At 39.2% G+C, this 16170-nt stretch overlaps 1 protein-coding gene across 6 annotated transcripts in view; it reads left to right on the top strand.

Annotated features, from left to right (window-relative positions):
• The window catches only part of septin9a (septin 9a), a 98424-nt gene extending 85218 nt beyond the window's left edge, over positions 1 to 13206 (top strand). For all 6 annotated transcript variants that reach the window (XM_056752766.1, XM_056752768.1, XM_056752767.1 and 3 more), the window contains 4 exons: positions 9505 to 9600; positions 9688 to 9784; positions 11106 to 11157; positions 11825 to 13206. In XM_056752766.1, the coding sequence (XP_056608744.1) occupies positions 9505 to 9600; positions 9688 to 9784; positions 11106 to 11157; positions 11825 to 11957 (378 nt within the window). In that variant the 3' untranslated portion in view covers positions 11958 to 13206. The remainder of the gene's footprint in view (positions 1 to 9504; positions 9601 to 9687; positions 9785 to 11105; positions 11158 to 11824) is intronic.
• The last annotated feature ends 2964 nt before the right edge of the window (positions 13207 to 16170 follow it).

Genomic DNA, 16170 nt, shown 5'->3' with positions numbered 1-16170 from the left:
TAAAAGGACTTTGGCGTTTCTCAAAAATCATGTCTGCCAACGGTCAACGAAGTTTGAGCACTCATTAGACCGGGTTAACTGAGGCCGATCGAAACGACACTTGCTGGACTTGTTCGACTCATGGTCCTGAAGGTCTATAAGAAACGTGAACTTATTCGGCCACCGGGGGGCGAAATAACGCTTTTGGAGTGCATAAACAACTGTGTATCACGTGACATTTGACATATACAGAAACTATTGTATCATATGATAGCTCTTCTCATTCTGAACAACTTTGCTTCTAGACACGCTTCTGTCAATCAAACGGTTTTTGAGTTATCGCTGATGATGTCAAAACCTACTTTCGCGAACTAGTCCTTGGTTCTTCAACCAATCGGAACCAAACCAATGCAGATGACATCTGTGGAGTGTGAATGTAAATAATCATTGAAAAAAAGTTGAAATTTCCTTTCACCATTGCTTAGGGATGCCAAAACTTAAAATGGGCGGATCCTATCACATTAAAATGGCCATAAATCCAGAATGGCTTCACATATCATCATGCGGCTCGGAACATATGTGTAGACCATCACTCCAAGGTCACGTACAAAAGAAGGTAGCGTTTGGACACTAGGTGGCGCTAAAACAGTAAAATTGACGTGTATCTCATATCTTAAACAATTGTGTATCACATGACATTTGACACTTACACAAACTAATGATATCAATTAATAGTCCTCCTCTTCATTCTGAACAACTTTGCCTCTTGATTCATTGATGTCACACAAACGGTTCACGAGTTATCGGTGATGGTGTTTAAAACTGACTTTTGCTAACTAGTTCTTTGATTTTTTTAAGCAATTTCAAAATTCTCTATTGCAGGTACATTATAATTGATCATAAAGATTATGAAATGACCATGCCAGTAAACATTCATAACATTTAGTTTGATAATTATTCAAGGGAATGTATTCAATTATACAACAAATCTCTTAGATGGTGTGTGACTATGTTCCACATTATAAATGTAGTAGCGAAATGGCCAGGCTCTGTGCACGACTCAAGTATCTTCAGAGAATTATGCACATTATTTGGACCTGGCAAGTCAAATAGACTTTACAAACTAACTGGATTACTAATTTTGGGCCTAACAGAACTGCATTTTTCTATTATATAGGTGACTATGATGGAATCCTGCTAGGGGATAAAGGCTATGCCTGCAGGCAGTATTTTATGATACCATTACCTGACACCAACCAACTTTGAATTAGTTTATTTTGTTGTTTTATTGAGAGAAAACAGCTAGTCATGAGTGTGTAAGCATGCAACGCTTCTTTGAGCTGATACTGATAATTTCTATAATTTTTCTGTGTTGGTGGGAGTTTGATCCGTCGTGGGTTCGTTGGGGTCTGACCCCTTACACTGTTCGTGGATGCACTGCTCCATTGAATGGCATAAATACTCGAAACCCGCTTAAAGGCTGCTTGCAGCTTTAATTAGGGTTTCGAGCACGAAGTGCTGAAAACCTATTGTTTTTGTAAGGATTTTTATTATTATTATTATTTTTCCGCCATAAAACCGGTCGCCCAGCCCAAACCGTAAGTCGTAGAAACTCGACACTTGGTCATTTGGTTGTATCTGTGCAGGCTACTCAGATACAGTGACCCAGCCAAATCGGCCCATAGGTGGCGCTACAGCGATGAAAAGCGTGTTTGCGCACGTTAACGCTCGTTACTCCTAAACCGTTTGTCGCACACCCAAGTGTTTTATATCATTGTAATCATTGGCTCAAAACCTAAAAAACGTATATCCCCGATTTCATTTCCGGTATGCAAATTTTCCCGCTAATTTGCATTTTAGGAAAAAAAAAAAAAATGAACTAGTCCCTGGATTTTTGCCCGATCGGAACCAAACCAACGCTGATAAATTCTGTGGAGTGTGAATGTAAATATTCATTGAAAAAAAGTTGAAATTTCGATTCAGGGTCGCTAGGGGGCATCAAAACGTCAAACCCGGAAGTAGCCTATTTCATTAAAATGGCTATACCTAGAGAACGGTTTGAGATATCTTCACGGGGCTTAGACCATATGTGTAGACCCTCAGTCTGGGGTCACAATAAAAAAAACTCGGTGTTTGGCCACTAGGTGGCGCTATAATAGCAAAGAACTCGAAAAGGGCTATAACTAAGCAACCGTTTGCCCGATCGACTAATTATTTGGTATGGTGTGTCTTTGTGTCATGAACCTTGACTGTATAAAAGGACTTCTGCGTATCTCAAAAAACAAGTCTGCCATCGGTCAATTAAATGTGAGCACTCATTATACCGGGTAAACGGAGGCCGATCAAAACGACACTCGCTGGGCTTATTCGTCTCACGGTCTTTAAGGTCTGTAAGAAATGTGAACTCATTTGGCCACCGGGGGGCGAAATAGCGCTTTTGGAGTGCATAAACAATTCTGTATCACGTGACATTTGACATATACAGAAACTATTGGTATCATAAGATTGCTCTTCTCATTCTGAACAACTTTGCCTCTGGACATGCTTCTGTCGATCAAACGGTTCGTGAGTTATCGCTGATGATGTCAAAAACCTACTTTCGCGAACTAGTTCCTGGTTTTTCAACCGATCGGAACCAAACCAATGCAGATGACTTCTGTGGAGTGTGAATGTAAATAATCATTGAAAAAAAGTTGAAATTTCTTTTCACCGTTGCTTAGGGACGCCAAAACTTAAAATGGGCAGATCCTATCACATTAAAATGGCCATAAATCCAGAAGGGCTTAACATATCATCATGGGGCTCAGTTGATATGTGTAGACCATCACTCCGAGGTCACGTAAAAAAAGGAGGTAGCGTTTGGACACTAGGTGGCGCTAAAACAGTAAAAATGGCAAAATTGACGTGTATCTCATATCTTAAACAATTGTGTATCACATGACATTTGACACTTACACAAACTAATGATATCATTTAATAGTCCTCCTCTTCATTCTGAACAACTTTGCCTCTTGATCCATTGATGTCACACAAACGGTTCACGAGTTATCGGTGATGGTGTTTAAAACTGACTTTTGCTAACTAGTTCTTTGATTTTTTTAAGCAATTTCTAAATTCTCTATTGCAGGTACATTATAATTGATCATAAAGATTATGAAATGACCATGCCAGTAAACATTCATAACATTTAGTTTGATAATTATTCAAGGGAATGTATTCAATTATACATCACATCTCTTAGATGGTGTGTGACTATGTTCCACATTATAAATCTGGTGGCGAAATGGCCAGGCTCTGTTCACGACTCAAGTATCGGAGAGTTATGCACATTATTTGGACGTGGCAAGTCAAATAGACTTTACAAACTAACTGGATTACTAATTTAGGGCCTAACAGAACTGCATTTTTCTATTATATAGGTGACTATGATGGAATCCTGCTAGGGGATAAAGGCTATGCCTGCAGGCAGTATTTTATGATACCATTACCTGACACCAACCAACTTTGAATTAGTTTATTTTGTTGTTTGATTGAGAGAAAACAGCTAGTCATGAGTGTGTAAGCATGCAACGCTTCTTTGAGCTGATACTGATAATTTCTATAATTTTTCTGTGTTGGTGGGAGTTTGATCCGTCGTGGGTTCGTTGGGGTCTGACCCCTTACACTGTTCGTGGATGCACTGCTCCATTGACTGGCATAAATACTCGAAACCCGATTAAAGGCTGCTTGCAGCTTTAATTATTATTATTATTTTTCTCCGGTAAAACTGATACTGCAGCCCAAACCGTAAGGCCGACAGAGCTGAGACTCGGTCAGATGGTAGTAGTCTTGCTCGCTACTCAGATACACGGAGCCAGCCATATCGACCCATAGGTGGCGCTATAGCAATACCAAACGCGTTTGCGCTTGTTACTCCGAAACCGTTTGTCGCACACCCAAGTGTCTTATATCAGTGTAATCACTGGCTCAAAACTTAAAAAACGTATATCTCCGATTTCATTTCCGCCATTATAGATTTTTCGCTAATCAGCATTTTATGAAAAAAAAAAAAAATGAACTAGTCCCTGGATTTTTGCCCTATTGGAACCAAACCAACGCTGATGAGTTCTGTGGAGTGTGAATATGAATAATTATTAAAAAAAAGTTCAATTTTCAATTCACGGTCGCTAGGTGGCGCTAAAACATCCAAACCGGAAGTAACATATTTAGCTAAAATGGCCATAACTCCTGAACTGTTTGAGATATCTTCATGGGGCTTGGAACACATGTGTAGACCCTCAGTCCGGGGTCACAATAAAAAAACAGTGGCGTTTGGCCACTAGATGGCGCTATAATTTGAATGAGCTAGAAAATGGCTATAACTACGCAACAGTTTGCCCGATTGACTTATTATTTGGTATGGTGTGTCTTTGTCTCATTCTACATAAATATCTAAATGGACATTGGCGTATATCAAAAAACATGGCCGCCATTGGTCGATGAAGTTTGAGCACTCATTACGCCGGGTTAACGGAGGCCGATCAAAACGCCACTCACTGGGCTTATTTGTCTCATGGTCCTGACGGTGTGTAAGAAACATGAACTTATTCGGCCACCGGGGGGCGTAATAGCGTTTTTGGATTGCATGCACAACTGTGTATCACGTGATATTTGACATTTACCCAAACTATGGTTATAATATGATAGTACTCTTCATTCTGAGCAACTTTGCCTCTGGAACAACTTCTATCGATCAAACGGTTCGTGAGTTATCGCTGATGATGTCAAAAACCTACTTTCGCGAACTAGTTCCTGGTTTTTCAACCGATCGGAACCAAACCAATGCAGATGACTTCTGTGGAGTGTGAATGTAAATAATCATTGAAAAAAAGTTGAAATTTTTCTTTCACCGCTGCTTAGGGACGCCAAAACTTAAAATGGTCTGAGCCTATCACATTAAAATGGCCATAAATCCAGAACGGCTTAACATATCATCATGGGGCTCAGATGACATGTGTAGACCATCACTCCAAGGTCACATACAAAGGAAGGTGGCGTTTGGATACTAGGTGGCGCTAAAACATTAAAAAAGGCAAAATGTACATGTATTTTGGTGGCCTGGACAACTTTGTGTCATGTGACATTTGACTAATACACAAACTATTGATATCAAACGATAGATCTCCTCATTCATAACAACTTTGCCTCTTGAACCATTGATGTCTATCAAATGGTTTGTGAGTTATTGGTGATGATGTATAAAACCTACTTTTGCAAACTTGTTCAAGGATTTTCAAGCAATTACAAAATTTCCACCACAGTACATTTCTCTGAACTCTCTAGGTCAATAACCATCAAAAACATGTTGAGTTTTTTTTTTGTGACCATAACAGGGTCCTTTATTATATTAGCGTGAAACGAGTGTGGTGAAGGTCACCACTCCTTAATAATTAATCCAACTGACTTGCCATTAAGTACTATTATACATATTATGACACAAAACAAGCATGCAACATGTGATTCTTATCGGAAGAGGCATGCCTTCACAACAGTCAAAAAGGTGAAATATCATACATTTAAAATTACTATTTTAAACTTGTCTTTAATAAATACATCATTTGCTAGTCAAATTGCTAATCAGCCAGTCACATAGCATAAACTCAATCCATTTTGGCTTCTAGACGTGGTAAACACACTTGCTGAAGTTCAAACCGAGCATCAAAATGGAGAAACAATTGGATATATGGTATGGGATATATTAGATAACACATACCACCTGAGGATTGTTGCCAACCATGTCCATGTTTTGATGGCTACTTCCAGCAGTAAAAAAAATCGACCATGTCAGAAAGCTCAAATGATCTCAAACTGGTTTCTTGAACATGACAATGAGCTCACTGTACTCCAATGGCCTTCAGAGTCACCAGACTCAACCAAATAAGCATCACTTAAATGGCAAGGTCTTCTGGAATATTGTTGCAGACCATGAATGTGAATCAATTATCTATTTAAATTGGTCGTATTTTTTTTATCAATTCTTCAGAACACAAAATAAGCTATTTTGAAGAATGTGCATTGTATTAAAAAAAAGACCTATATATGTGCAATAGAATGTTTTAGAGACACAGGAGTTGCTTTGTTTTGCTAATGGCTTCATTCTTTATCAATTGACAGCTGCCAAGCCACGCCCTTAGCAACCAAACAGATTATTTTTTGCAATCGTCTAGCCAGACCTACATCTCTGCAGTAGAATATTATAAAGACACGGGGCTTGGTTCGTTTGACTTGTGGTTTGATGTGTTATTAATTGACAGGTATTAATTGACACCCATGGCAACCGAACAGGTTAGCTTAGCAACCGTTTAGCAAGATCTCTATCTCTGCAACAAATCATCATAGAGACATGAGAATTGGTTTATTGCACTCGTCCCTTAGGTATTATCGGTTTACGCCCGTTTTTGCATACTAGTGTACGCATGCATGGTCTGTATTAAAAGTTACCAACCGTTTCTGTCATATTTCTTGGTGTGGAAGAGTGTCATTCGTTGTGGATTTGTTACGGTGCCATTCCTGAGCCTAGTTCACAATGGCAAGGCCAATAGAGGCCTTAGACTGCTCGAACCCGCTAAATGCTGCTTGCAGCTTTAATTATTATTATACTTCTTCCCTAAAACTGATCGTGCAGCCCAAACCGTAAGACCGACAGAGCTGAGACTTGGTCAGATGGTAGTAGTCCTTGTCGCTACTCAGATACACGGAACCAGCCAAATCGGCCCATAGGTGGCGCTACAGCGATGCCGCACGCGTTGGCTTGCGCAACCTTTAAACCGTTTGTCGCACAGCCAAGTGTTTTATATCAGAGTAATCATTGGCTCAAAACTTAAAAAATGTATATCTCCGATTTCATTTCCGGTATGCAAATTTTTCCGCTAATTTGCATTTTATGCAACAACAAAGAAAATGAACTAGTCCCTGGATTTTTGCCCTATCGGAACCAAACCAGCGCTGATGACATCTGTGGAGTGTGAATGTAAATAACTATCAAAAAAAGTTGAATTTTCCACTCACGGCCGCTTGGTGGCGCTAAAACGTCCAAACCGGAAGTGGCATATTTAGCTAAAACGGCCATAACTCGTAAACCATTTGAGATATCTTCATGGGGCTTGGAACACATGTGTAGACCCTCAGTCCGGGGTCACAATAAAAAAACTGCGGCGTTTGGCCACTAGGTGGCGCTATAATTTGAATGAGCTAGAAAATGGCTATAACTACGCAATCCTTTGCCCGAATGACTTGATATTTGGTATGGTGGGTCTTTGTCTCATGCTACATGAATAACTAAAAGGACATTGGCGTATCTCAAAAAACATGGCCGCCATTGGTCGATGAATTTTGAGCACTCATTACACCGGGTTAACAGAGGCCGATCAAAACGACACTCGCTGGGCGTATTCGTCTCATGGTCCTTAAGGTCTGTAAGAAACATGAACTTATTCGGCCACCGGGGGGCGTCATAACGCTTTTGGAGTGCATGAACAACTGTGTATCACGTGACATTTGACATACACTCAAACTGTTCATATCATATGATAGGACTCCTTTTTCTGAGCCACTTTGCCTCTTGAACCACTTCTGTCGATCAAACTGTTCGTGAGTTATTGCTGATGATGTCAAAAACCTAATTTCGCAAACTAGTCGTTGGTTTTTCGACCGATCAGACCCAAACCAATGTAGATGACTTGTGTGGAGTGTGAAGGTAAATAGTTATCCAAAAAAAGTTGAAATTTTCTTTCCTGGTTGAATAGGGGCGCCAAAATAAAAAAAATGGGCGGAGCCTATCAAATTAAAATGCCTATTAATCCAGAACGGTTTAACATATCATCATGGGGCTCGGGAAATATGTGTAGACCATCACTCCGAGGTCACCTACAAGATAACGTGGCGTTTGGACACTAGGTGGCGTTATAACAGCAAAAAAATGCAAAATTGATGCGTATTTCATTGCTTAAGCAGTTGTGTATCACGTGACATTTTACATTTACACAAACTAATGCTATCATATGATAGTTCTCCTCATTCTGAACAACTTTGCCTCTTGATCCATTGATATCAATCAAACAGTTGGCAAGTTATTGGTGATTATGTTAAAGACGTACTTTTGCATACTAATTTTAGGTCTTTCTTGAAATTTCCAAATTTTCACCACAGTACAATTCTCTGGACTCTCTAGATAATTAATTATCAAAGACATGTTGAACTTTTTCATTTACGTGACCATAATAGGGTTGTTTATTATATCAACCTCAAAAAAGTCCACCTGAAAGCTTGCTACTCCTTAATGAATAATCCAACTGACTTGTCATTAAGTACTATTATACATCTTATGACAGTGAACATGCATGCAAAATGTGATGCTCATTGGAAGAGACATGCCTTCAAAAGAGTCAAAAAGGTGAAATATCATAATTTCAATGGCTTTCTTAGAGTCACCAGATCACAATGCATGTAGCTTTGCTGAAGGAACGTTAAGTATGTGCAGGATAAAGGGAAAAGGGAAACAAAATTATTTTTGCAGATGTGTTCACTGTCCACTGTAAGGCCTTGCTGTCTGATGCACTGCATTGTGTATTATATGTGCATAAGTGTTTCTGTATAGTGTAGAAATAATTTGCATACGAGTGTTAGCATTTGTGGTCTGTATTAACCATTGCGGACAGTTTCTGTTATTTTTCTTGGTGTATTAGAGTGTCATCCGTTGTGGATGTGTTATAGTGCGATTCCTGAGCGTAGTGACCAAAGGCAGTCGACATTAGTCCACTTAGCCTGCTCGAACCCGATGATTGCTGCTTGCAGCTATATTTTAGATTGTTTTTACTGTAGATGCAAGTCTCAAAGCTGGTTTATGTAGATAATTATGTAGTTTTAGTAAATCTGGTGCAAGATTGAGATGACACATGGTATGATGAAGTTTAGATGTGCAACATCTGTTTTTAAACTGTTAGCTGCAGTGAAGAGCATTTGCCAACCTCAACCGCCTCTTGGGCTTGTGCTGGCGTGCCTCTTACTGAAGGAAAACATACCACCTGGAACACTAGCGTTGAGATATCTCTGTTTTGGAAAGCTTACTTTGCTTCTGAAACCACATCATTGCATCTCTTCTTGCCAATAAGGGAAAAAAATATCTAAAGCTACTTTTACCTGTAGGGTCTTTTATGGTTTAGATTATTTATATTGATGTAATTTATTGGTTTTTAATTATATTAATTTCAGACTTATGTATGGATCAACTTGTGAATAGAACAGACTTGAATATGAATTGACTGGTTCTTGCCATGAATATAGCCTGAAATGATGATAAGAATGAATAAAAACAAACAAACAATTATATTAATTTATATTAATTATCAACATTCCTTTGCATTAATTGAATTTGCTCAAACGTTTTAGGCTGATGTTTCTCAGGATAAAATAACTTTGTCCATTATATAAAGAAAAACCTATCCACCTTGCCCCAACAGGACTTAACTATGTTTTTATTTGATGTAGATCAGGGAAGAGCTTCGTGCAAATGGTATAGATGTCTATCCACAGAAAGAGTTCGATGAGGACGCCGAAGACAGGATGATCAACGAGAAAATAAGAGTGAGTTTGCACTATTTAGACCATATTCGCATTTTATGATTGAAAATAGGATGAGACAGATGCTACAATCCCACTTTCCTCTTTCAGGAGATGATTCCATTTGCGGTAGTAGGAAGTGACCAAGAGTATCAGGTCAATGGACGGAGGCTCCTGGGAAGGAAAACAAAATGGGGAACCATTGAAGGTACAGTACGGTGACTGGGGAAACATCTCTAAGACTGTGTTGAAATGAGAGGGAGTGAAAGTGATTACTGAAGCGTGGACTATGGAGACACCAGCGTTCTTGAAGCACATCATGGGAGCTCATTAACTGTAGACACACGGCTATGAGTCAGGCATGTTAAAGCAGCTCTTATCTGCTGGAATTGAGGACTCACTCAGAAGACCATTATGACTGCGTTGTTTGTGAGTCAGCGGCCTGCTGTCGGACCAATAAGATGCAGTTGCCAGGAATGCCCGGAGCTACACGCACCATCGTAATGGTGATGTCATAGTTCCTTTTGTTAAAGACCTGCGTTAAATGAAGCTTCACAGGCAAGATCATTGGCTGGCCATTTTTTTTAAATACGTTTTTTGAGCTGGTTAGTCGTGTTGGTCATACTTTTGATAATTTTATTTGCATTCCAACAGATACAGAAAGAGAGTTCTATAAATGTAGCCTGATGGACAGGTCAAAACGTTTGAGCTGAATGTCACACACTTAAAGGTGATGTGTAGTATCAAACGCTTCATTCAGAAAGACAAGGAAGCCAGGTCGAAGGTTTGACGTTGGCCAGTGTTGTGATTTTAGGGCCAGATAATCCGTTTGTCCAAGAACTGTCAGATAGAAGGATTGTCCTACTGAAATAACTAACCTCACCTTTAAGTGCATCTGTTGACTTGTTTTGTTGACAGCAATAGACAGATTTGTTGTGTGGTAACTGCCAGGATAGTTGATGGAAAGCAGTAAAACCGCCGCTTTGATGAGAAGTGTTTTGAGAGTTAACGGAGTTAAATGAATCCCCCTGTAATTATCCTGTAATGTTGTTGAGAAGATGCACTCTTTCTTTGAAAACCTTTCATTTTCTGCACGGATGTTTCTGTGTGGTTTCTCCGTGGTGGTTTTCTTGGTTTCATTTTTGGAGCTATAATTCAGAAGTATAAAATGTCTTCCTGTGGCATTAGCACAAGTAAGGAGTTAGATATCAAAGGAACACATGAATTGCTTAAATGTGTTGGTCACTTAATCTAAAGTTAAAAACACATATCAAATGCATAAATATTAAACATAAACACACTTTTTGTCACACAGATTTTGTCTGTCATTCATAAACGCTTACCTTTTCCTTATTTCTATCCACCATGCATATTTTCTTGCAACAGCTCCGCCTAGTGGCCAAGTGGTTATTGCTGAAAACATAACTCCACATGACTAAAGAGGAAAAACTGCACAATTCATTTGATTATTACAGCGTTTTATTTATTGATATTTAAACTTTTAATGTGTTTTGTGTTTGTGTCTGTAGTTGAGAATATTGCCCATTGCGAGTTTGCTTACCTACGTGACCTCCTCATAAGGTGAGTTACTTCAAACACCAGCAGTATATGCGTGGGATAACTAGCTAATATTAAAGGGATAGTTGACCCAAAAATGAAAATTCTGTCATGAATTACTCAATCAGTGGTTGTTCCAAACCTGTATACAAATATTTGTTTGGTTGAACACAGAGAAAGATATTTGGAGGAATGCTTGTGACCAAACAGTTCCTTGACCCCATTGATTACCGTTGTAGGAAATGTTACAATGGTAGTCAAAGTAACCCAGAATTGTTTCCCTTCCTACATTCTACCAAATATCTTCTTTTGTGTTCCTAAGTAATTTTTTCCTACTATGTCAGTCAATGCTGTCCAATGACTGTTTGGTTTCAAGTATTCTTCCAAAATGTCTTTGTTTGTGTTCATCAAATTTATACAGATTTGTTACAACTAGAAGTTGAGTAAATGAAGACAGAATTTTTGTTTTTGGGTGAACTATCCCATTAATGGAAAAATTTATCCAGACATTATTTTATATTTTCTTTGCACCATTGTTGTTCCACACTTATGACTTTTGTCATCTGTTAAACGCAAAATGAGGCACAGTAATTGTATGCATACAGTATTTTCCATTTTTGGTGAACTGTTCCTTTAAATGTACATTGAAAGTGTTAGTGATGCATGAATCCATGCTTGGCTTGTTCCGCAGAACCCACATGCAGAACATTAAAGACATCACCAGCAGCATCCACTACGAGATGTACCGTGTCCGTCGACTCAACGAGAACAACACTCAGGCCAACGGCCTCGGCGATCACCACCCCGCCTCCCACGAAATCTAGCTCCCCGGCTGAACACCCATTTCTCCCTCCTCCCCGCGTCCAACTTACACTCCACTCCAGCCCCTTCAATCAGCCGTGGACTGAGGTGAAGAGGTCAATCAAGAGAAGCACATAATGACTTTACCTCCCACAAACTTCATGTCCATAAACCCTCAAAACCTTTTATTCTGGCAACAGAGACCCAGAGCAAAGAGCTCCATCTTAAAAATAAGTCTGATTTGCCCGTTAAAGAGCTTCTCTGTATATTGCATGTGTTTGACTGATGCTGTGTGCATTAGGAGTCATTGTTCAAACTGTGCAAGATTATGATTCATGATTATTTTACAGGGGTTTTCTCAGAAATACATATTTTTATGCGATTTGTCAACTGTTCTAATAATATTTATGCTTCATTTTGAGCAGACCCCATAACAGGCAAAGTCATCTTCTGTATCCAGGGTCTCATTCCATATTAAATAATGATCCATTTGTTCCAGCTGTCTCTTTTCGGCACAGGTGGAGTTGATTGTAGAATCTACAGGTTATAACGTGTCTTTCTTTACAAAGCCACAAGCCAACATCCATCCTGTGCAACATGTTTTGCTGTTGGTTTTGCTGTTTTAAAGTGTTCGGATGATACAGGGAAACATTCACTGAACCCCTGGTGCCTTATTGAAACATTAATGAGTGGAATCACACGGTTAGGATTTGTATTCCAAACATTGTGAATAGTTTTTGTCCATGAACACGAAAAGATCTCTGAACTGAACAGTGGCTACAAATGATCTTATTTATGGTCAAATGTGATCTGGATTTGACCTGATGGACAACATTCAACAACCCCGCTGTCCATCATGCTTCAGTTCACGTGTCTGTACACCTGGCACAGTTTTATCAGGCAAAATTGAGTGCCTTGTTTTTACTTTGTTTTTGGATATGTGGAAATGTACACCAGACAGCTTTTTATTTGTCAGTTGTCTTCTAGCTTGGAGGAAAAGGCCTGCAGGAGAAAGGACTTTAAACCGTGCCAAGATTTCTGTGTGCCTGAACTTTTTAAAGATTCCTTCCATGTCTGATAAGGAGCCACTTTTAAGAACGGCTCTGGCTTTTTTTGTTCTGTGCAAAACTCTTCATAAATGCTCATCTTTGGGAAAATCTATTTGTTTTGTCCTGTGCTGTGTATTCATAGTGATAAGATTTTGTATTATCAGAGTAACACAAATAACTCCTGGTGTTTTAAAAGAATAAAGATTTAAATGATAAACAATTATTTTTGATTAATGATTAATTGACTCGCAAATTTGTCTTGACGGTGCAACTGGGAGAATTTGTTAATTTGGTTATTTTTCACTCTCATTCAATGTCATTGTTTATTAGGTTTGATTTATTAATGAAACTCGGTTTTTTTAATAAAGCAGTAGGATTTTGACATGTGGGTAGTCTTCAGTATAAAAACATCTCTCACTTTTTGCCCATGTCTTGGTTCATTAGCTAAATTGTTGTGTGGCAATAACATCTATTTTGTCTCCTTAAACCTTAAGACAAAACAGCTTAATGTCATTACCTACAGTATTAAGTTAACGTAATGTGTAGCATGAGACTCTTGTTTTCTAAATGAAGAGGTGATTTCCCATGATGCTTTACCTCACCCAATCCGACTCAAAATGGAGATGCCCTCAAAATGGCGCCCTCTTTCTCACCTTCAGGGAAACAGATGGTGCCCTGCTTTGCCCGCGATGCTCGTCTTCACCACCCTTCCCTGCCCATCCCGCACAACTCTGTTTTCCACATTCCTTTGCTCATGCATCCCACAAAATGAGAAAGCAAGGCATCTGTTACCCACTATGATCTATTTGTTGTCCCTCCTCCACGTTGCTTCTCCCTTTTGATATTTATAGCGGCTTTTGCATATTGCCGTACTTAAAAGAATTTGCCATTTCAATGAGCTTAGTTTCTCTCTGATTGCCCACTTTATGGATGTGAGCGAGCCCTCCGAGTAGACTTCCTAGTGGGCAGAACACCCGCTGTTTACAAAGCACTAAATTCTAGAGGTGATGTTTATATCGCACCTGAAGATGACTGCTACTGTATCTGCTGGCCATGGGGTTTGTATAAGCTGTCCAGACTCATTCAAATTTTGTGAAAATATGTTATCAAAAAAAATGACTAGATGTACTAGGTTTAGCATTAATAGTCAGCGTGATGTAATTATTCCGTTGATTTACTGTGAAAACTTAAAACCAATGCTGTTGGTGGGCCTTGGATGTCAAAGTTTTGTGTCTGGCTTGTGTAGATGGGTTAAAAGCTTTGGGGAAAGCATACCTAATGTTTGGAGTCACTGGTGTGTAAGATGTTTAGTCTGCTGTTTGTTAAACTGATAGTGGGGATTGTGAATGAGAGCATCAGTTGAGGTTTCCATCATCTTGTTAGGAAAGGCACAGATAGGCGACGTTTATTGGGGCCACTTTAATAAACGTTAACTGCATTGTAAATACACATTGCTTTGATACATTTGCGCAGTCTGCGTGTTCAAACCAGTGTCAAATTACATTTTTAAGAAGGGAAAATATTTGCTGCTTGAATTTAGATTTCAGTGTCTAATTGAATTGATCTCTACAGTGTTTAAACACACAACTAAAGCTTGAATTATGAAATATATCAAATTTACCGAACGATTCATAATAGATGCCAAACAAAGAAATGTGTCCATTGTTCGTCATTGCATTTTTTATTTATTTCTGCAGCATTCTTGTGGCTTTCTGGAAAATTTTGGCCTCAAACTCTGTTTAATTAATGAGTCGTATTTAAGATAATAACAGAAGTGTCAAATAAATGTAGGGGGTGTAGACTCATTATCTAGAGTAGCTTTACCCATCAAGTCTACTGGTTAAACCCTCGTTCATCTCGCCTCTTTTGTGTTTTTTATGTTCTCGATAATCAGCATCTACTAGACCTGTCCTTGAGGTCTCCTTCATTATCATTAGCAGAACGTTGTCCAATGGATGCTCTGGTACTGACTTCACCTCTTTAATTTGCATATGTCACTTTTAAGACCCTGTGTTAATTAAGATTGTGTTTTTTAATATAATAAAGACATTTAATGACACACATCACCTGCCATTTTGTTTTATGTTAATGCTCTGCACTGGTGTGGAAGCGGTTCCTTCTCGCCCGTGCCCCTTTATCTGTGTGGTTTGTGTCAAATTTGTTTTTCTTCTTTCAGTACTGCGTTGCTTCATTTTCTGTATTCTTTAGTCGCTCTTCACCACCATCATTTCCGCCCTGGTCCCTTCCTGAGCTTCATGTGTCAGATGTTCTCTCTTCCTTTCTGTCTGCTGGCTCAATGCCAGATGCCAGCCTCTCAGACATGCAGGGGAGGGTTGGCGGCTTCAGCCATATGCAAATCATACTGGACTTGATTAGGAAGCAGCAGCAAATTCAATTAATTTCTGTGTGTGTGTGTTGAAGGGGATGTCTGCCAAGTCAAGTGCAAGATATTGAGGCGTTAACATTTACCGAAAATAAAATTCCTTTTGACACTTGAGATGGTTTCGATTCTAGAGGTTTTTTTTCCGTAGATTTATTTTTATATTCTAAGAATAAGATCATTGTGAAAAGCAAAACTGTTATTTCTAAATGAATAGATTTGCACATTACTCATCGTTGTATGTTTGCATTGAGGGTTTGTTCAAGACGTAAAACAGCCAACCAAGAAATTGAGACCGAGAGAGAGAGAGAGAGAGAGAGAAAAGAGGATCCTCCCTTGTTTCCTTTTGATGTGATGGTTTTTCCTGAGGCTAATAGCTGTGAGTAATTACACCAATCAGTTACCAGTGTTCTCGCTGTCGTGGCATCGAGTGAGACAATGCTGTGGCGTGATTCATGTATATTAATTGCGCGCGCGTGTTTGTCTGCTTGCATTGGTGTATGTGTGTCACTAAAAAGTGGGCATAAAGGCATGAAGGAGGAGGGGGGATGATGTCTTTTTTTTTTAAATGCTTCTGGTGGTAGATCTTTTCTGTTGTAGCAGCATTGGCCGTTCTGTTGGGTCAAAACACCCTCTCTTTATGACAGAGTCTCTTGGGTGTGAAAAGGTGAACGCCACCTTCACACCCTCATTGTCCCTTTCACACTTTTGGGATGACACCCTTGGCACTTGGCCAAATTAGGGGTTTCTGAAGCCGTCTGTAATGATTTGTGGAAGTGTGGCTGTCGTCTGTGGAGGGGCGTTTCG

This window comes from Triplophysa dalaica, chromosome 7, assembly GCF_015846415.1.
Source record: "Triplophysa dalaica isolate WHDGS20190420 chromosome 7, ASM1584641v1, whole genome shotgun sequence".
Lineage (NCBI taxonomy): Eukaryota > Metazoa > Chordata > Actinopteri > Cypriniformes > Nemacheilidae > Triplophysa > Triplophysa dalaica.
Note: the sequence above shows the minus strand (reverse complement) of the source record. Positions and strands in the feature narration are given on the sequence as shown.